The following is a 21,153-nucleotide window of genomic DNA, read 5'->3' as shown; positions in this document are numbered from 1 at the left end:
AGCCCGTGCTCTGCAACAAGAGAAGCCACTGCAATGAGAAGCCCGCGCACTGCAACGAAGAGTAGCCCCCGCGCACAGCAATGAAGACCCAACACAGCCAAAAATAAATAAATTAATAATAATAAAAAAGAAATTATAAAAATGTGCAAACAAGTCCTTGTGAGGCAGCCAGGTCTGGAGGTACTGTGACTCTTTACAAATGAGGAAACTAAGGATCAGAGAGCCAGAACTCGAATTCAAGTCACCGACTCCCAGGTCAGTGCTCAGTCCTCCCTTACACTGGGCCCTGTACATGACACTTCCCACACATCACTCTGTGGGTCCTGGCGACGTCAGGTACCCTGGTTAGACAGCTTACAGTCCAGAACCCTCAGATTTTGAAGGCATGTCTCAAACATGCCTGTTACATGGCCAGAGAACATCTATGCTAGACATAGATGCGGTAATGAGTTGGTCTTCAGGGCTGGTGAAGGTAGAAGTTTTATAGAAGCAACAACTATGATTTAAAAATAAAATACATGGTTATATTGGGCTTCTCATGCCTCTCATCTCCCTATGTGACATGGGGACAAATGGACAAGTTTATAATCTAGCCTCCTCTTGTGGCCGAGAACAACAGTTTTGAGAGAAGAGTTGAGAGACTGGATTCTGATTTTACTTCTTCCCCTAACAGGTGACTTTGGACCCTTAACGCTGTAGGGTCTCAGTTTTCTCATCTAAAAAGTGGGTCTAATTTAGCATTTATGCTATCTTCCTTATAGGATCAAATAAGACAATGGATGGGAGTACTGCTGTGGAAAGTACGGCGTGATGAATAAATGTAAGACAAGGGATAAGGCACTTACTGGGTGCTAGAGCCTGTGTTCTCTGTGATTCATAGTATCTCACTTGATGCTCATGACAACCTTAGACACAGGACTGATTAGCTTCACTTTGAGGCAAGAGCTGAAACTTAGAGGGGTAAAGCAACCCATCTAGGACCAGTAGAACCTGCGCCAAGGAATGGCTGACTCCAGAGCCTGGATCACCCAGACCACTGCCTCCAAGCGGTGACGGTGTTAACTCCGTCTCCTAGGTGAGGCGTGTACTGAAGGATGCCATCATCAGCTTTCAGGACACCCTGCACTGGTGGAAATCTGTCTCTTGTTTAGATGCTCCAACTGAAAAATGACTTGCATCATCAGTCTTTTATCAAGCCCCTTCTCCTTTCTACACCAGCAAGTCAGCAGATACTTTCCTTCTACTTCCACTGTGTATGAAGACATATTAAGACAGCTTGGATAAGGAGATTATGATTTGTAATTAAATATTAACCTTTCTGACAGTATTAAAATTAAACCACTCGGAATTCTTCATCCCTAATCAGGTGGTTCCTGCCCGTAACTGCATCTTCCCTAATAGTCTTGCTAGTTTATGGCCCTCTCCAGAGTGCTAATTGTTTCAATCGCTGTCAACCTGATGAATTGTCTTAAAAATGCTATTTCGGTTGGAGCATATTAGCATGCCATGCGCTGCTTCTTGCCTGCCTGCCTGTTGAGTGGGTCTGCTCTAGCTTTTGAGACAGCTCACGGACAGCTACTGGCAGAGTCAGTAGAAGGGTGCTATGAATGCGGCTCAGAAGGACACAGCCTGAGCTACCTTGTTTCTGTGGCTGCCAGGCCCTCAGGGAGGTGGTGAAGGGGGAGCTAGGCAAAAGCAGGATAGGAGGTGACCAGGACTCGGTTGCTGGCAGTTTGGCTGGCGGAGGCCTGGGCAATTCCTCATCACCTCAGCTGGGGAGGCTTTCCATAGAAAGTAGGCAAGGGCATCCAGGGTCGTGGGCAACCTGCGATGCTTCCACACTGGGAAGGCCAGTAGGAAGAAGAATGTGTGGCTTTAAGCTGAAATGTTTCTGCAATCTCCAAGGACTGCTCTGACATTTCTCTCTGTGTGAAAGTATTTCCTGTCAGTCTAGAAAGTCAAACTGAGCAGGCCTTGGAAAGCCAGAGTCTGAACAAGGGGATGGGCACAGCCCTGTCCTATGGAGAATCCAGGCCTCTGGGTCATGGGAAAAAGGGGACTGTGACCACCTCATAGCTTAGGGCATTAAGAAATCATGTTTAAAAGCTCATGTAGAATGGAGAAAAGCAAATCCTCTTATTTCTACTTTTCTCCTACAGGTCTGAGACTCCCTCTAGCATGGCCTTGATGGCACTGGACAGTAGTGATAGGTTTCTAAAGCTGTCTCCCCCTCAAGACTGAGCTCCTCAGGGCAGGGGAGTGTCTTAATGAATGCTGTATTATCAGGATCTAGTACAATACCCGGCACAGAGTAGATGCTTAGAAATGTTGTATAAATGAATCTCACTGGGTTCTTCCAAGTGCCTCAAGAGCCAGGCAGGGCAAGGATTATTCATCCTATTTCACAGATGAAGAAATTGAGGCACAAAGAGGTTGAATAACTTGCCCAAATTCCTGGAGCAATTGGTGGCCAAGTTGGGGCCACAGATGAGGCCTGCTTCCTGGGCCAGGGCCCATCTTTTTGATTGGCTATTGCCAGACTCAGGGAGCCTAGGATTTTTTGGGCTAGCAGGAGTGGTGAGCTCTCCATGGCCTGCCGATCGGGCGTGGATCCCAGCCCTTACCTTTTTGGCATCTTTGTGCATATATTTGGCTGTCTGCTTGGCCAGTTCTGTTTTTCCTAGTAAGAAGGAAAAGAGAAGTGTTGGGTTAGGACCAGATGACTATCTCCTGTGATAAAAGAATATTAGAAATGCATGGATGCTGGAAATAATGTATGTTATGGCTGGAAATGTTAAGGCTCAGAGAGGGTGAGTGACTCTCTCAAAGTCACCAAGGGAATTAATGGTAAAGCTGGGACCAGAATCAAAGTCTGCATTGCATCTTGATTTTTCTGTGGATGGGGACTGAAGCCTTTTCTCTACAGCAGCATCCTAAGAGTGAGAGGTTGACTCTTACAATCCAGAGCCACCCTGTCCTTTGAAGCCCAGCATAAACCTTGCCTCTCCTAGGAGCACCCTGACTTCCTGGCTCACTGCACTGTATCTCTCTGGACACCCATGGTCTTGCCATCCAGCCAGGCCCTGGAGCCACGGGCCAAATAGAGGCTGGGAGAGGATAAAAAGCACCTCTCCTTGGCTTCACAGCCTTGCTTTGTAACATAAAGAAGGAATGATAATACCAAAGTGGTGGCTCTGAACGGCCATTTGGCATGACGGTCAAGCCTTTGGAAGTCACCATCTGGTATGGGTCAAGTTCTATAGTATCACGTGAGGTGACGGTAACCCTTTGGGACCCTACATCTGAGGGAGCACCCATGAAGATGCTGAGAGGGGAAGAGGAGGCAACAGATGCATGAAATTCCCTATCAAGACAATGGGAGAGGAAAAAAAAAAAAAGACAACGGGAGGTGGTGGTGGTGTGGTGGTGGCAGTGGGAAGTATCTGTGAGGGCAGAGAGTGAGGGGGTGAGAATGCCTCAGATAATCCAGCCCAAATGGCTATAAAAATCCCCAACCCATTTCACCGCAACCAATTTTGCTATGCACTTAGCACTGTGCTGGCCATCAGGGGCTTTCTTTAGCTTCCTAGAGGGTTATGTCCCAGGCTACACTAGATAAGGCTGGTGCACTGGGCAGTGGAGGTGGTTCAATTCCTAAAGGGCAGCCTCTGGGGTTGCAGAGTGGCTGGACCAGGACTCACAGGACCCCAAGGGCCTGGCCTTCCAGGTGAAGTAGGCCCTGCACCACAGCTTCCAGAGGAAGGGGCATAATTCCAGCTGTTCCTAATGTGACAGATGATCCTCTTGCTGGCTCTGTAATTTGGAGGCAGTTGTTTTGGGAGCTAGATTTGAACGAGAGGTGGGTCGTGTGACTCTGGCCCATAGCAGCTGGGGCTCCCCCAGCTCTCCTTCCCCACAGGCTGATCTACTCCCAGTTACCTATTCCAGATGATCCCAGGAAGAGGAAGACCAGAGGGTGTTCTTCGTCGTACCAGCCATTCTCCTTCCTCCGGATCGCTATGGCCAAACACATAAGAAGGGAGGACAGGGAGGGAGGCAGATAAATCAATGACACAAAAGGCAGGATAATTATCACTAAGTATACAATATGTTTTACTGCTCTGCGCCCACTCAAAGTCCTCACTACCATTAGTGCTGCCTAATCTGATTAGCTGGCAAGGCCCCTAGAGACACCTAATCAGGTTAGCATGGATTTGGAAAGCTGCCCAGAGCAGATTTCGGATAAAGTTTTCCAGGATGAGCACTCAGCGTTGCCAAGGAAACTGAAAGGCGGGTGGATGGTGAATGGAGGTGAAGGGGGTCGGGGGCTGGTGAAGGAGAATTCGAGAGGAACTTTAGCTCTCCACTGGTAACCCATCTACTCACCACTGGTGGGAGTCTGAGCCTGCCCCTATGCAAATGGGAGAGGCAGAAGCCCATGGCAGGCCCTTGGGGATCTGGGGTGTGAGCTCTGAACTCTTTCCCATTTGGGGGAACTAAGGTCTCGTCTGCTGTTAGGAAATACAGTCAAATGAACTTTCTGGAAGCCAGTGAAGGGTAGTGTGGAGCTCAGGGCACGGAAGGGTGAGCCACTTGGTTAGCACCTCCACCAACATGGTCTCCACTGGGCAGAGGTGGGGGGAGGGGAATAAACATGTACTACGTTCCCCGGGGCTCAGCTCTGCTAGAGTTGAGTGCTGACCTCTCCTCTTCAAGGGTTCTATGTGCAAGATGAGGAAATTAAATGCCCAACCACAGAGTGGGAGAGTCAGGCTCAGAAGCATCACTCAAGTATAAGAGTAGGAACAGAATGAGGCAGAACCATCAGAAGAATCATTTATTAAACATGCTATCTGCTAGGCCCAATGGAAAAATGGCCAACATTTTATTACTCAAGACCCATACCCTGAGTGGAAAATATTATTTTCAACTCCATCACACTGAACAGGAAACTGAAACAAGAGATAAAGAGATCTGCCCAAGTCACACAACTAGTAGATTACCAGCTGACTGGTGGAGATGGCAGAGTTGCATCTCTAAACCTGTCTTCTTTTTTTGTCACATATGGCTACTTACAAAAGCTAGTATCAATTCGGGTTGCGTTAAACGGAAACATGGCCGTCAGAAGAAGGAAGGGAAGAGACCATTGTGCAATGTCAAGGTCATCCTGCAGATGGAACAGCATATATGGTCTGGTCCCCAGAGTGTTGAGGGGAGATGAGCAAAAGGATATATGTCAGAGGACAAGGCTTGGAAACCAAGTCAATGGAGGAAGAGTTGACAGTCTTAGGGAAGCATCGTCCATTCTTGAGGTGCAAAGATCCTAAATGCTATACTGTGTGGTATAATCTGTGTGGTTGGGTTTCAAAGAAGCAGCTGGAGAGATCAGGGAAGGCTTTTGGAAGAAGTGGGACTGATGACAGATCACAGAGACTGGGTGGGGTCTGGAGGGGGCAAAAGCGGCAGCATGACAGAGGTGGAGAGACAGGAATGAACATGAGTACTTGTGGGTGGGATCAGATCAAAGAGGTCTCGAATTCCTGTCTTAGGAGTTCAGGTCCACACTGTGGGCTTTCTCACCTCAATCTCTAATGCTTCTACCTAAGATACTTTCTAGTTCTGGCCTCAGCAGAAACAGAAACTGTGCAACCTCATGGACACCAGACTAGCCACTCTGTCTGCCCGGGAGATACTCCCTGAGACTCCTGAGAGGGGCCTGAGAAAACACTCAGTCTAACCTCTCCCTTGGGCTAGGTCTCAGATCATCTCTAAACTGACTGGCTTGGTCCTCTGGAAGGCCTGGACATGATGGGAATCCACAGGCCTCATAGGTATCTGAAGGCTGGGGATGAAGATGGAGAAGTCCCAGCCTGGTGAGAGGGAACCCCCAGTGTCCTGACAGAAACAAGACCCCGTGGGTGGGGGTATTTGGGGAGGTGGAGATACTGTAAAATGGCAAAGGCTAGACTTCTGTGAACATTATGTGTGGATGTGTGTTGAGGCCAGGGTGAGAGAAGGGGTCATATGAAAGGAGTCACACTCTTCCAAAAGTTGGCTAAGTTGAGAATCTACGTTGGAAAGAAGCTGAGCAAAAACTGGATTCAGGCTTCATGGGGGTATTTGGGGAGGCAAAAGTATCCAGGCATCACTCAGACAGGTGGCCTGGGGGACCAGGGTTCCCCAGGTGTCATGAACCTGAGGTTCTGATCTTGACTTCTCTTTCAGGAAGCTTCCCAGCCCACCAAGAGCTGCATGCCTCTGGGCTATGCAGTTCAAAAACACCATGGAGAATGTGGAATTGGATTACGCCAGGGGCCATCTTTTCCCCCTTCTTTTCTAATAATGCACCTGGGAGAGGGCTCTTTATAATGCCAAGCAGACTCCACTGCACAGCTGTCCCTGGTCAATTCTGCCAGACCCAGGGCATGAGTCTGGGGTGGGCTTAATCTGGGCTCCCCGTGAAACAGGCAAAATGCCAACCATTAAACAATTACAACTCTGGATATTTCTAATAATATCTGAAGAGAAAAATGGCCAAGCAGATGGCGTCCGACAGAATGAAAAATGGAAGCAGCTAGGAAAGACTGGGGAAGGCGGGCCCTGGGGTGTGTGGTTAGCAGGGTGGCTGAGGACCAAGGCTGGGCGCCTTAGGGTTCTGTCAGGCTGGGGCAGAGGCTGGGACAGACAGAGACCTGGATAGGCCCATTTGGGATGTGGCCACAGGTACTGGTGGGTGCTCTCACTGTGGACAAGCAAATGCAGCAACTTCCTCTGCTAGCACTTCAGAGTCTGTAAAGAACTTCTGTAGACATAACTTCATTTGAGGCTGGTTATGAACCCATGAGGCTGGCAAGGCAGGTAACTTGATTCCCATTTTACAGACGAGGAAATATATATAAAGAAGTTAGGTGACCTGCTCAAGGTTACACAGGTAAATAAATGAACCTGGGCTTTAACCCTGGCTCTGGCTAGCTCCTGAGCATGAACTGGTGCTTCAGGAGTTTAGAGAAAGGAGTTGGCTCTCCCCTACCACAACATCTCCTCATTCCCTCACCTCACCTGGAAAGCCACCCTGCTGCAGTCTTCCAGTCTGGCTGGCTCAGCCATTCCATACATGGTCTCGGGGGCCCCTGCCCCTGACCATATCCTGACCCCTGCTCTCTGGGCTTGAGATGGTGTCAGGTCCCCTGAGCAGGCAGCTCAGCCCCTTCTCTGGCCAGTCCCATCTCTGAAAGCTCCAACAGGCTTGGCAGCCTCTCCACATGCTGAGCCAGCTCCAGGGCCTCCTTGCTGGGTTCTTCCCCTTACCAGAACGTCTTCTCCTGACCATGTCAACCACTACCAGACCATCCTAAGTCTCACCTGCAACAACTCTTTCCTGTTTACTCCACCACATCACATCTGCTCCATTAACTCCTATGTTCATCTATGGGGCAGTATGGTGGAGAGGGCAGGAGTTATAGGACCGAGTTTGGAGTCCTGGCTCTGCCACTTATTAGTTGATTGACTTTGAGTAAAACACTTACTGATTTAGAGGCTTGGTTTCTTCATCTATAAAATGGGAAGAGACATACATGCTCAGTCAGCCCCACATGAAGATTAAAATGAGTTAATGGCTATGGTATTTTATAAGTTTCAAAGAATGGAATAATAATAAAAATAATGGTGATCATAGCAGCAGTAGTGGCAGCTGCCATTTTACAGATCTCTCTTTCATCCTTACAATAATTCAGAGAAGTAGACATTACCTCCATTTTACAGAAGAAGAGACTGAGGCTCAAAGAGGGGCAGTGGAACAGGTTTCATCTGTCTGTGCCCTCGTATCAGGGGGAGGTGTGCCCCAAACTGTGTATTCTGTGGGTGCATGTGCTAGACATTCTATTTCCCAAGGGACTCTTGCCCATCACTGGTTAAATGTGTGCTGACTAAATGAATTAATTCTTGGTTTTTCTGGAATCACAAGTGGAAAAGAACAGACACTTCAACTCCTATTTTACAGAGAAGAGTGAGGCCTGGACCCAAGAGTCTCTTATGGCTTCAACTGGTTACTACTACTACTACCCTTGGGTGAATAAGGTTTCCACTCTCTTCTTAACCTCTCTCCAGGGAGCCTTATCCATTTGTTCAGCAAAAAAGCTCTGTGTTGAGTGTTGGGGCACCTACAAAGAAGCCTAAAACAAGGATTGTGCCTTTTGGTTGAACGCTGCTATGAAAACTGTGGGTTCCAAGTGGGATGGGAGCACTGGGAGAAGTGTGGGAAGAGCCATTTGTGCCTGAAGTATGAGGGGGAGATGGCCAGGCAGTCTGGGTATGAAGGGACATTCCAGGAGGAAAGCCCTGGTGTGTGCAAAACCAAAGTGAGACAAAAGTACTGCCTCCTCCTCCCATGCCAGGCCTTTGCCTCCATCCAGCTCAAGGTTCCGGGGGAGTCTGGGCAGGCTGACTCATCTTTCCTGGTAAGTTCTGGTGATGCAGTGGGAGAGATTTTTTTAACCTAACTGGAACATGTTTGTTCCACGCTTGTGCCACCTCCTAGGGAAACCTGTCCTTCAGAGGGACTCCATGGCTGAGTCATCTAAATGTCTATGAGCAATTTCCTATCTAAGCTTATAGGTTCGAGGAGCACAGCTCAAGAAGTGTCTGCTGACTGAGTGGATACTGGTGCCTTGGGTTTGGTGGATGATGAGAGAGAGTTCTCTTCTTAGTCTGTAAGGATTAGTCATTCTGAAGACAAACTATTGCTACTAAGGGGTTACGTATTAAAATTGCAAAAAACAGCTTTTGTTGAGCCCACCCATTATATGTTACTGTGTGCATGCTGTGAGGTAAGGGATCCCTGAAGGGAAGACTGACACCCTTCCAGAAAGAGGCTGAGATCAGAATCTGTGCTGAGGAGAGGCAGAACGTCAAGGTCTCAGACTTTGTTCATTTGAGTTCACTTGAGTTCAACCTTTTACACACCTGTGTACCAACCCTGGGGAAACAGACCTGAATGAGAGGTAGTTCCTGACCTTGGGAGGGAGAAAGACATACAAACCGATGCCATGTGGTAAGTTCAGTTTAAAAAGATGTCCACAGGAAGCCCAGAGAAAGGGCCCTGCACCCAGGTGGAGGGCTAAGGAAGGCTTCCTGGAGGAGGCCTGGGTGTTGAGGGTCCCGGCAGGTGAGTGGAAGGGCAGGGCAGTCCAGACAATAAGAACAACAGGCGCACAGGAGGGACACCTGGAGTGGTGAGGTGGGGAAGTGGAACTGTAAGAAGTTTTCTAAATCAGTCACTGCCTCTCTACAACTCAGGGATGACCTGGATGTATTTCTCAGATTAGAAACAGGACTCCAAGGGAGGGTCCAGAAAGGTGCAGTGCTTAGGAAGATTACATTTTTGGATTAGTCAAAGAGAGACGTGGAGCACGAGACAGGATGGTGCGCCTACTGTGTGCACATGGCTGATGTTGAGATTCTGAATTCAGGCCAGACCTTGGAAGAGCAGTCAAGGTGGTAGAGCTTCCCGGGGGAGTTCATGGGCTGGAGTCAACTGGGACCAGATGCAATGGGTTCTGGGGACAGGCCCCTGGTCAGAGGGAGCGACAGGGTGTGCAGGATGACCTGCTGCCCAGAAAAAGCTTCTTGGAGCAGGTCTGGGGAAAAGGGGTCAAAGGCTGAGTAGTACGGGTGTTGTAATTAACTATTTTGCTACAGTCACATTCCTAGTATGCTTGTGAACAACTAGAAAGCAGGCTTACAGCTTCTCTTCTTTCCTCAGAGCACATCACAGAGATGGACAAAGGGCCATACCAAAATAATTAATTTGACAAACTTCACTAAGCATCTACTTTGAGCAGAGCGCTGTGCCAGGAACTGGGAAAACAAAAATGATTCAGTCATGGTCTCTGCCCTCAGGAGTCTACAGTCTATTGCTCCTGTGAGTTAGGCTAAGTAAAAACCAGCCCGAGTGTGGGAGACGGGCAGGGCTGGGGTGGGGAAGGGGCCAGAAGAAAGGGAATTACAAGCAGAGAGGGCAGCATCAACAAATGCAGGCAGGAGATCAACAGAGCACATGCAGAAGCAGCCGTTTTGTGCAGTGCCAAGTGGGGACGGGTGGGGGCAACCGAGGAGTGGGAGCAGCAGGGGTGGGCCTTGTATGCCAGGCTAGGGCAGCCACTCAAAGATCTTAAACAGGTTTTTTTTTTCCCCCTACACTTTACAAAGCTGACTCTAGCTGGGGAGAAGTGATAATAGGGAAAGAAAAGGAGGCAGAGACACCAGTGAGGAGGCCACTGCTTGGTTCACGTGGGAGATACTGAGGTCCTGAGCTGGGGCAGTGGTATCAGGAACAGAGGGGAGAAGAACACAGAGTTACAATGATAGAACTTGATGGGCGGTGAGGGGGAGGGAAGGACCAAGGAAACACCTAAGTTTCAATTTAGGAGACCAGGGAACGGTAGTGCCTTTACTGAGATAGGAACACGGGAGGCGGGTGGGTTGGAGGAGGGGGGCGGAGTCTAGCTCTGAATGGGCTGAATAGACAACTGCTTGCGTTTCTGAGGATGGTGGGGCACAGAGGCTCTGAGCTCCCAGGAGGTCTGCCCAATAGAACAGGCATCCTCCCCTTCCCCATGATCAAGAACGGCTCTGCATTCTGGATGGAGAGCCTCACTTTCAATGTCAGTGCTCTGGCTTGTGGTCTGTAGGTTGGCCCTGCTTTGGCTCCAGTGACCCCAGAAGACCAGAGAGGCCATGGGGGCCTGGGCTGTGGGGCTGGTGCTTTATCTCCTCCATTTGTAAGGCGGTAACTGTGCGCCAGCCTTGCTAGAAGCCCTGCAGCTGGGGATCACACTGATAAATTCACTGTATTACTTTGCACAAATCAATATCCCAGCACTTACCAGGGGTTGATGTGACCGAAATTGGTTTCAGTCAATTCGTGAGGGTAATAAATGGCCATTTATCAAATCAATTCATTCTGCGGCACTTCTCTGCCTGCGCATCCTCGTGGTACCCCTGGGGTGCCAGGCTCTACCTAGCCAGCCCCCAGCACACATCTGACACTAGCCTAGAGGACCCAGGGAGGTCTGGCTTACCCTCTAGATCCGCCTCCCTCTCCTGCACCGACTTCAGTCTTGAGGTCCTGAGGCACTGGCTGCTGCTTACCTGCCACAAATTCCAACCCAAAGAGTGCCTCATGCTTCACCTGAGTTGGTAGCCGAACACAATCTATTATCAGTGTGATCCCTGGCTGCAGGGCCTCTAGCAAGGTGGGTGCACAGTTACTGCCTTACAAATGGAAGAGAACATACCAACCCCGCAGCCCAGGCCATCCACGGCCTCTGTATCTTTTCCAGCATCACTGGAGCCATACCAGGGTCAACCTACATACCACAGGACAAAGATCTGCCTCCAGATCTGAGGCAGTTCGGGTGACAGAATGGAGCTTTGGGTAGAAGGAAGCACTCGGGGCAGACATTCTGACAGCTCCTAGGAGGTGGGGAGTGGAATCATCTACTCCTGCTCTGGGCCAAGGGCAGGGACAGACAAGGTGGTGTAGGACCAGGGGAAGAGGCCAGTCCAGGGCTGGGACTAGGGATAAGTCCCAGGTTGAAGGAAATAACTGTGGGCCTGACCTATAGAGCACAGTACCCAACCCTAGGTGGTAAACATCTTGAGGAAGGGGACTAAATTTTATTGAGTGCTATCTGGTACATACTGTAAGGAGCATGTGCTTTACAGTCCGACAGTCCTGGATTTGGTTCCCCGGTACAGAGATGAGGAAACTGACGCTCAAAGAAGCTGAATGATCAGCCTGAGTTGCACAGCTGGTAAGTGGCCCACCTACGATTTGAGCCCTGGTTGATCCTCCCTCTCCCCCCAACTACTTCTGGGAGCTTCATAGCTTATGGGCTTGAGAAGCTAGTGAGTAGCAGAAGGTAAGAGGAGCAGACAACCTGCTAGGAAAGGGCTGTGTAAGAAGTGGGGGGAAAATATCATGATGGCAGCTGCAGTTCTGGCCCAAGTGGACATGAGACTCCAGCAGGATATGCTTTCTCAGATCTCTGCTAGGTCATCTGTCTCTCCCATGGGCTCCTCCTCCTTCTCTTCTTCAACTCAAGAGCTCCCAGGTCTCCTTCCCCTCTACCTCAGACACAAAGTGGGGTGTTGCCACCTCCAAGGTGGTGGCTGAGGGTGGCTGTCTGTATCCAAACCCAAAAGGGCAGCCTGGTGTAGTCTGGGCCTGAGTAGCAGGAACTTGTGTATTCATAAAAGCTTTCCCTGGCTTCTGTGTGTGCCTGCAGGCAGCCTTCTGACCTCTAGCTGGTGAGGCAGCTCTGGTCTATGGGCTCCTCTTTTTTTTTTTTTAAATTAATTAATTTATTTTGGTTGTACTGGGTCCTCTTAGTTGCGGCAGGTGGGCTCCCTAGTTGCAGCTCGCCAGCTCCTTAGTTGCAGCATGTGGACTCCTTAGTTGTGGCAGGTGTGCTCCTTAGTTGCAGCTCCAGGGCTCCTTAGTTGCAGCTTGCTGACTCCTTAGTTGTGACAAGTGCGCTCCTTAGTTGTGGCATGTGAATTCTTAGTTGCAGCATGCATGTGGGCTCTCGTTCCCTGACCAGGGATTGAACCTGGGCCCCCTGCATTGGGAGCGTGGAGTCTTACCCACTGCGCCACAAGGGAATTCCCTATGGGCTCCTCTTATTCACTGATAGTCAGGCCCCTGATGAGGGGCTCACGATCCTACTGGTGTGTGAGGCATCTGATGAATACTTGCAAAAACGAAGTTGATGACAGATATAAAGAGAAATTAACAGTCCCACTGGTGTGTAAGGATGATGGAGATTGGGCTGGGCTTGGTGTGCCACAGGGGTGACTGCTTTCATTGTTCAATGACTCCTCTAATAGGTTTCCTAGGGCTGACAAGGCCACTCCAGAATGTTCCAGAGGGGCACCACAATTTCAGACTCATATCTCTTTTTACCGGCAAGCAGAATCTGGTGCTGGCGTTGGCAGTCGCTGGGCTGCATCTGGTGGGACTAGATGCAGCACTAGATGCAACATGTGAGTGGGACTGACCACGACATCATAGGGAAGAGGTTTTTAATTTTTTTTTTTTTTTTGGCCAAGCCACGTGGCACGCGGGATCCCAGTCCCCGACCGGGGACTGAACCTGCACCCTCTGCAGTGGAAGCGCAGAGTCCTAACCACTGGACCTCCAGGGAAGTCCCGGAAAGAGGTTTTTAAACTTGAGCTGAGCATCAGATTGCCTGCAGGGCCTGTTAAAACACAGATTTCTGGGGAATTCCCTGGGGGCCCAGTGGTTAGGACTCTGTGCTTTCACTGCCGAGGGCCTGGGTTCAATCCCTGGTCGAAGAACTAAGATCCCATAAGCTGCATGGCGTGGCCAAAAAAATAAATAAATTAAAAAATAACCCCAAAAAACAAAACCCACAGATTTCTGGGGCCCTCTGCCAGAACTTCTTATTCCATAGGTCTGGGCTGAGGCCTCAGATCTACATTTCTAACAAGTTCCCAGAGGATGCTGGTGCTGCTGGTCCAGAGACCACTTTGAGAACCACTGCCCTGGGGAATACCCCTTGTCTAAGCCAGGCATAGGGTTCCACTGACCTTACCTCACCTGTCTGAGGTCACCCTCAGGGAGTCATGCACCTGAGTAGAGGAACAATAGTGAGGCCACCATCCTGAGCAGAATCTCAGTTTGATATATCTCTCTAGTGGGATCTGCATGGGGAGGAGGGCCATTAGATTAGGAGTTACACCAGCAGGCAGTCTAGCTCCCAGGGGTCAAAGTATCAGACATAAAGAACTTCTGAGGTGGAGAAGAAGGCACTCAAGACTTGTTCAGAATGTTTTCCCCAAAATTGAGCCAGCTGCTGACAAATTATACTGAAGTGTGGCAGAGTCCTGTGCTGGGAGACAGAAGATAAAAGTTCTAGTTCTGGCTCAACTGATACATTACTAGTGATGGACAAACTCCTGTTCCTCTCTGGGTCTCAGTTTCCCCACCTGAAAAATGGGGGTGGGGTGGGGGCAGTAGACCAGATGAAGGTCAGAGTTAAATTCAAAGCATACGAAAGCAGCCTTGAGCAAATTACTGAAGTGCTCTGTCTCAGCTTCCTCATCTGTAAAAGAGGAATTTAATGGCACCAACCTCATAGGGTTGCTGTAAAGATTAAATGACACAACATATGCAAAGAGCTTAGAACACTGCCTGGAACATAGGAAGTACTCAACAAATGTTATGTTGTAATATTATTAGCCACTTCTCCCCAGCATGGAGACAGCAGGACTACACCTCATTGTGGCAGACCGCGAGCCTCCTCGCCCTTTTTGGTGCGGGCCAGCATCTCACATACTCACCAGCACCTACTGTGGCGATGGCACTCTCCTGGCCAATGATGTGCTCCTTCAGCCGCTGCTCCAGGGGAAAGCGGCGCCGTTCCTCGGCCTCACGTTTCCGCTGCTTCTCTTGGTACTGTGGGGAGAGAGGGAAGGTGGCTCAGGAGTGCTGGGCCCAGGAGGATCCTAGTTTCATTCTATCCCCCAACCCAGGGGGGAAAAACACAGATTTTTTTCTCTGGGGGTCCTGATGCACAGCTCTGGCTCATGACCACTGGAGGCTGGCCCAGTCCTTCCCCTGCCCCTCGACTTAGGCCTCACCTCATCTCCCTACCTCGGGTGGCCACTGCTCAGGGGTCCTGCCTCACCCTGCTAGTAAGTACTGCTAGTAAATTAACCCTTAACTCTGGCGTCTGACAGAAGATTTGGTTCGAATCTCAGCTCTATCACTTACAAGAGGTGCTTATTACCTGGAGTAAGTTACTTTGCCCCAGTTTTCTCCTCTGTAATTTGGGGATTAAATATGATAATGTATATAGAATGTGCCTAGCATCATGGCTGATGTGCACTGAGTGCTTACAAATATAGGTTCCTTTCCTTTTCCACTTATCCTCTTTTTCTTTTTTTATAAATTTATTTATTTATTTATTTTATTTTTGGCTGTGTTGGGTCCTTGTTGCTGCGCGCGGGCTTTCTTTTAGTTGTGGTGAGCGGGGGCTACTCTTCTTTGCGGTGCATGGGCTTCTCATTGCGGTGGCTTCTCTTGTTGCGGAGCACGGGCTCTAGGCATGCGGGCTTCAGTAGTGTGGTCCACGGGCTCTAGAGCGCAGGCTCAGTAGTGGTGGCGCATGGGCTTAGTTGTTCCACGACATGTGGGATCTTCCCAGACCAGGGCTCGAACCTGTGACCCCTGCATTGGCAGGCTGATTCTTAACCACTGCACCACCAGGGAAGTCTTCCACTTATCCTCTTGAAAACCATTTTGGTTTTTAAACCAGAGCTACGAACACCCTCTACTTCAATGATACTGCATTTCAATTAAACACAACTATTCAGCAATTGCTGTGTGCCTGGCCCTGTGCATGCAATGATGGAAAGGTGGGGCAGGTGGAAGGAGGAGGATTATACCCTGCCCCCTGGGAGGTTTAGATGATGCTGAGTGCCTGGCATGTGTCTGGCCTCCGGCTTGGCCCATTTCAGAAAAGGCAGACGGAGGAGGCCCGAGCTTGGTCCTGCTGCGAGGGAGAAGAGGAGAGCCAAGCCTTGCTCTCAGGGAGCTCAAAGTTGGGCACGGGAGGTGAGGCAGGGTCTGTACACAAATACTACTCAGGCAGAATTAGCCATTTCCCTCATGGTTCCAAAGCATGTGTGCCTATTTCTAGCCTTGTACTTATCACTAAAAAAAATTACTTGAATTACTTGAAAACCAGTTTGTTGCATGTTCGTGATTCTGTCTTCCAAATCAATTATGAGCTCCCTGAGGGTAGGCACTGCCTTTTACTCACTGCTATTCCCAGCACGGGTCCTGACACAGTGGAGGTATCTGGTGAGTATTTGCAAAAATGAAGTTGATGACAGATATAAAGAGAAATTAACAGCTAGACTGGGTGGTGTAGGAGTACAGAGAAGGGAAGGATACATAAAGCACGGAACAATTCTGGGAGACAGGAGGCTTGAAGGAGCTGGAATACTGGGCTAGGTGGGAGCTGTGGGACTATCTGGAGACTGGGCAAGGAGGGATGAGTGTGTGGGTCTGATGATAAAGCATTTATGGAGGCCAGGGGATGGAGGGTGGGGGAAGGAAGCAGGTCTTGAAGTGGGATGGAAAGACCTGGGTCTTCAGGAGGCTTCTTTCCCCTAGGGCCCCTGTAATACTGACAACTTTCTAGAAAGCGAGCTGCCAAGGTATGGCCCTGTCACAAAAGTTGTGGCTGCAGATTGCTCTTGCAGGGAGAGTGGATGAAAAATACCTGCTGCTTGGGCAGTGTTTTCCTGTTAAGGTAGTGACCTTGACAGAAGTTAAAAAAAATAAATAGCAAACAATCCAATTTCGGCTGTTGCTATCAGTCTGTAACTGAAAGCTCCCATCAGTTCTGGGGTTTCATATGGAGCAATAATTCGGCGCCGATCCCAGCGGAGCAACACTTGCTGGTTGGAATCCAGCGCGTCATCATGCAGCTCCCTCAGGCGCCACATACATCACCTGGCTCTGCCGACTCCAGCCATATATCTGCCTCCTCCTCCCTGTCCACCCAGCCCCTCTCAGCACTCGAGTCCACTGGGGTGGAAGGCTCTGATGGTGAGATGCACACATACCTGCTGGTACAGCACTGGCCAGCGGCCTGGCCAGCTCACAGTCAGTCTGGCTGCAGAAGGAAGCTGGCCTCCGAGGGTTTGTTAGGTCTGTTTCATCACTTCCCCTCAGGGATGGGTATTCCTGCCTCTGGGCCTTTTGCTCACACTGCTCCCTCAGCACGAAAGTCTTCTCTATTCCCACCTACCTCTAAGTGATCTCAGCTTAAATACCAAATTGTCTAAGGAGACTGTTGCCCTGGCCCCGGGACCTCCAGAGCACTTATTTAACTGACTGTTTATGTCTGCTTACTCCACACATGAGGTCCGTAGTGACAAAGCCCATGTTTTATTCATCGCTATAGCTCCAGCACCTAGCATAGGGCCCTACTCACAGAAGGAGTCAATACATGTTGCCAACCGAATGAGGTAACTACCGTTTGTGGAACAGCTGCTGTGTGCCAGGCACTGTACTCAGCACTTTATATGTAGTGTCTCACTGAATTCTTACAGTAGTCCCCATCTGGAGTTTGACTCCTCTTCTGGCTCACAGTGGGGCACACAGTGTGGCAGAAAGAAGCAGCTTTGCTCCAGAAAGATGTGAATTTAGACCTCACCTAATCCACTTATTAGTTAGCTGACCTTGGGGAAGTTAATTCACCTCTCTGAATTTCAGTTTCCGCATCTCTAATACGGTGATGGTACTCACACCTACCTTGCAGGATCCTTGCGGGAAGCTGGTGAGGATTAAGTGAGGTGATGTATACGAAACAATTGGCAGGTCTCTGGCATAGAGCAAATGTGTATGTAGAAGTGGCTACGTGAGAGACTCAAGTGGCCAGCATAGTACCTGGCCCGTGGCAGGCCTCTGATAAATGTAACTTCTCCTTTGCTGCATTTTGATGACTGATTATCTAACCCAGTGCCTTTTTTCTTTGTTTGTTTTTGTTTTGGTGCTGGAACCCTTTTAACTAATTTAATCTGCACGGAGCCCACAGATAAGGGGAACAGTTGCTCCGGCTTAAGCAGAAGCCAGAGGCCAAGTCCACTTGGATGCCCCCACTTGCCCCAGCGTGGCTCCTGAGGCTTCTCCCCCTAGGAACCCTGGGTCTGCAGGGTACAGTCTCAATACCAACTGAGTTCTCAGGACGCCTCTACTGTCTGGGGTGGCTCAGCTCTGCCTGTCAATTTTCCTTACGCAGTAGAGAACTCCATATCTAGGTACTTTCCATCCATTAGTTTGTGGGGCCTGACAAAACATATCTTTTTTCCTTTGCTACAGGCAAAGCCTAACATGGCATTTCCCGCCACTTTGTCGGTTTGGGTACGGCCACCATGGCCTCCTTAAGTCTTCTTCAGGGAAATATTTCTACCTCCTGTAACTCGACTTCACTGTCATGATTTTAGGTTATCTTAGTATTCCTGTTATTTTCTTGGGCAATGGGAAAGGGTTCTTGACTTTTATGGGGGTGAGCATGGGGGAAAGGTTGCACTGTGATCTGGCTGGTTTCTCAGGAGCTTTCTAGATGGTACTGGGAAAGATTCAACCTATGGCTTAAATCTGAGCACATCCTGACTCTAGCATACTCCCTCCCAGCCTGAAGCCCTATATATCTCCTCAGAGAAACTTCTGAAACTGGATCAGACTTTCTGATAAAAATGTACAGGACGGGCTTCCCTGGTGGTGCAGTGGTTGGGAGTCTGCCTGCCAATGCAGGGGACACGGGTTCGGGCCCTGGTCTGGGAGGATCCCACATGCCGCGGAGCAACTAGGCCCGTGAGCCACAATTACTAAGCCTGCGTGTCTGGAGCCTGTGCTCCGCAACAAGGGAGGCCGCGATAATGAGGGGCCCGCGCACCGCGATGAGGAGTGGCCCCCGCTTGCCGCAACTAGAGAAAGCCCTCGCACAGAAACGAAGACCCAACACAGCCATAAATAGATAAATAAATTAAAAAAAAAAAAAAAAAAAGACAATGGATTGAGTTGTACACTTAAAAAAAAAAAAATGTACAGGACAATGGGATTAAACCAGGTAGAAGGTTAGTGCTTCATGCTCTTTTCCTAATGCTTATTAGCACAGAGTTTATATTAAAAAATATGTTGAATGAGTGAATGACTTTTTAAGGCATGAGCTATGAGTTCAGGCTTGTGGAAAACTAACCAGTGGAAGAACCTAGGAAAGGAAAACACTTGGTCTGTATATATTCTATTTGGGGGAGAGGAGAGAGAAGGATGGGAGAAGGCACTTGGTAAGGGTCTATGAATGTGGGCTACTGCTGTTCCCAGCTTTCTGAGGAAATGTGGAGAAAGGCTACAGGGACTGAGGTCAAGGCCCTGCTTTGACAGGATTCCATTGGAGGAGAAGACAGGTTAAATGACCCAGCCTACAAAAGTAGGGGGCACTGGGCTGAGAGGCCCAAGAAGCTACCCAGGAGAGCAAGAGCGGGGGAGTGATCATCTTCTTAATAAAAGCCACATGCAATTAGCTTCAGAAGCCCTCACCTGGAGCCAGCAGCAACCAGCTCCCTATGCTGCATCTCGGCTGGATAATCATGGCCACTGGTTTCCATCATTCTTGATTTAATATGGCACCCCTCCTGGCTCTGAGTGCATTTACAGGAAAGGCCTGGGAGGCCGAGGCGAAGCCTAGCTGGGCTCTCGCTAGGAAGTGGGCGGCTGGGCAGAGTGGCTCTGCGGAGGAGGGTTACAGGGAGAAGGGGTATGGCAGCACACCTACTGTTGGGCATTCCTCAGGAACAGGTCTGATAATAAACCTGGTAGTACGTTCACTGAGAGAGGAGCTAGGGTAGGGGTGGTAGGCAGAATGAGACCCTGGACAAGAACAGGATAAGCATGGAGGAGGGAAGAGAAGAGAGGCCAAGCTGCAGTTTGCCTCTTGTGGGAGGTCAGGGCAGAGCCCACTGGCTGCTCACACACTCAGATATGCCCCACCCTCCTGACTCCCTGATCCAACCCCAACTTATATCATAGTCAAGGCTTCTACCATGCCCTGAAGCTGTGGGGGACGGAGAGGACTGGGCGCAGAGGCCAACAAAGGGGACCATGGGGCAACAGACGAGACTGGCGGGTGTGGGATGATGGAAAGAGTCCTGAGAAGGGGGGTGATGACAAGAGGAGCCCAGGGGATCCAACAAAGGAGCCTGGGAAATACAGAGCAGACAGGAGAAGAGACTGGGGGACAAGAGGGGCACCTAAGGGACTTGAAAGTCTCTTGAACTAGCTCAGAGTCCACATCCTTGTAGAGGAAAGCTGGGTACAGAGCAGGCATCAGTCCCGTCAGACTTGAGGACCACTATGTCAGCATCCTAGACTTCATTCTCCTCTCCGCCAGTTGATCTCCTTTTGCTGCCAGAGCCATATTTTTTTTTTTTAAAGGTTTGCATTTTTTTAAAAAAATTTATTTATTTATGGTTGTGTTGGGTCTTCGTTTCTGTGCGAGGGCTTTCTCTAGTTGCGGCAAGCGGGGGCCACTCTTCATCGCGGTGCGTGGGCCTTCTCACCATCGCGGCCTCTCTTGTTGCGGAGCACAGGCTCCAGACGCGCAGGCTCAGTAATTATGGCTCACGGGCCCAGTTGCTCCGTGGCATGTGGGATCTTCCCAGACCAGGGCTTGAACCCGTGTCCCCTGCATTGGCAGGCAGACTCTCAACCACTGCGCCACCAGGGAAGCCCAGAGCCATATTTTTAACATGTAAATCAGACCATGTCATTCCTTTGCAAATAGCTGGGTTGATCCAGAGACAAGAGTGGCGAGAGAAGGTTAAGAGGCGCAAGGAGTGGCTAAGGTGAGAAAATGGGTTATGTTCTCCTCAGTCCATCACATCAGGAGGCACGTGATGTTCCTGTACCTGTGGCTGGGGATGTTAATTTTGATCACTTGGTTAAGGTGGTCTGTGCCAAGTTTCTCCATCATTTTTCCCTTTGTAATTAATAAGTACCTTGTGGGGTGGGACTCAGTGACTACGAAAATATCCTGTTACTCCTCAAACTTCCACTCACTAGTTTGAACATGGACTGATGAGTCTTGCTTGATTTGGGACCAACTGTTCTAATTCTCACAGCCCTGTGGAGTTCAGAGGATCTCCTCCCTCACTGTCCAGAGATGAAGTAATTAAAGCAGGGTCCCACTGGTAGCAAGTAATAAAGGCAGAACACTAACCCTTGTAGTCTAACTCCAGTGCCTGCACTTTCCACCCTGGAGATAAGAAAAGACCTGTTCTTGCCTTCAGGAAGTTCAGAGCCTATTTAGGAAGATGAGACTTAAAACACAAATTTCATATTCTTACTTTTAGCATGGGGCTACCTAACAGATTTATTGAAAATAAACACCAGAGGGTGTTCTTGCCAGAAATGCATAATCTGAGTTGAATCATAAGGAAACATTAGACAAACCCAAATCGAGGACGGTCTACAAAATAACCAGCTTGTATTCGTTAGAATGTCAAGGTCATGAAAGACAGACTGAGGAACTGTTCCAGATTAAAGGAGACCAGGGC

General features: G+C 49.5%; 1 protein-coding gene across 2 annotated transcripts in view; it reads right to left on the bottom strand.

Annotated features, from left to right (window-relative positions):
- CLPB (ClpB family mitochondrial disaggregase) overlaps window positions 1-21,153 on the bottom strand; it is a 163,178-nt gene that overhangs the window by 29,001 nt on the left and 113,024 nt on the right. For both annotated transcript variants that reach the window (XM_068555530.1, XM_068555531.1), the window contains exons 7-9: window positions 14,365-14,479; window positions 3,940-4,017; window positions 2,625-2,680 (exon numbers count right to left, since the gene is read on the bottom strand). In XM_068555530.1, coding sequence (XP_068411631.1) covers window positions 2,625-2,680; window positions 3,940-4,017; window positions 14,365-14,479 — 249 coding nt within the window. The remainder of the gene's footprint in view (window positions 1-2,624; window positions 2,681-3,939; window positions 4,018-14,364; window positions 14,480-21,153) is intronic.

This window comes from Eschrichtius robustus, chromosome 11 (genome assembly GCF_028021215.1).
Source record: "Eschrichtius robustus isolate mEscRob2 chromosome 11, mEscRob2.pri, whole genome shotgun sequence".
Taxonomy (NCBI): Eukaryota; Metazoa; Chordata; class Mammalia; order Artiodactyla; family Eschrichtiidae; genus Eschrichtius; species Eschrichtius robustus.
This window is presented reverse-complemented; position numbering and strand designations above follow the sequence as displayed.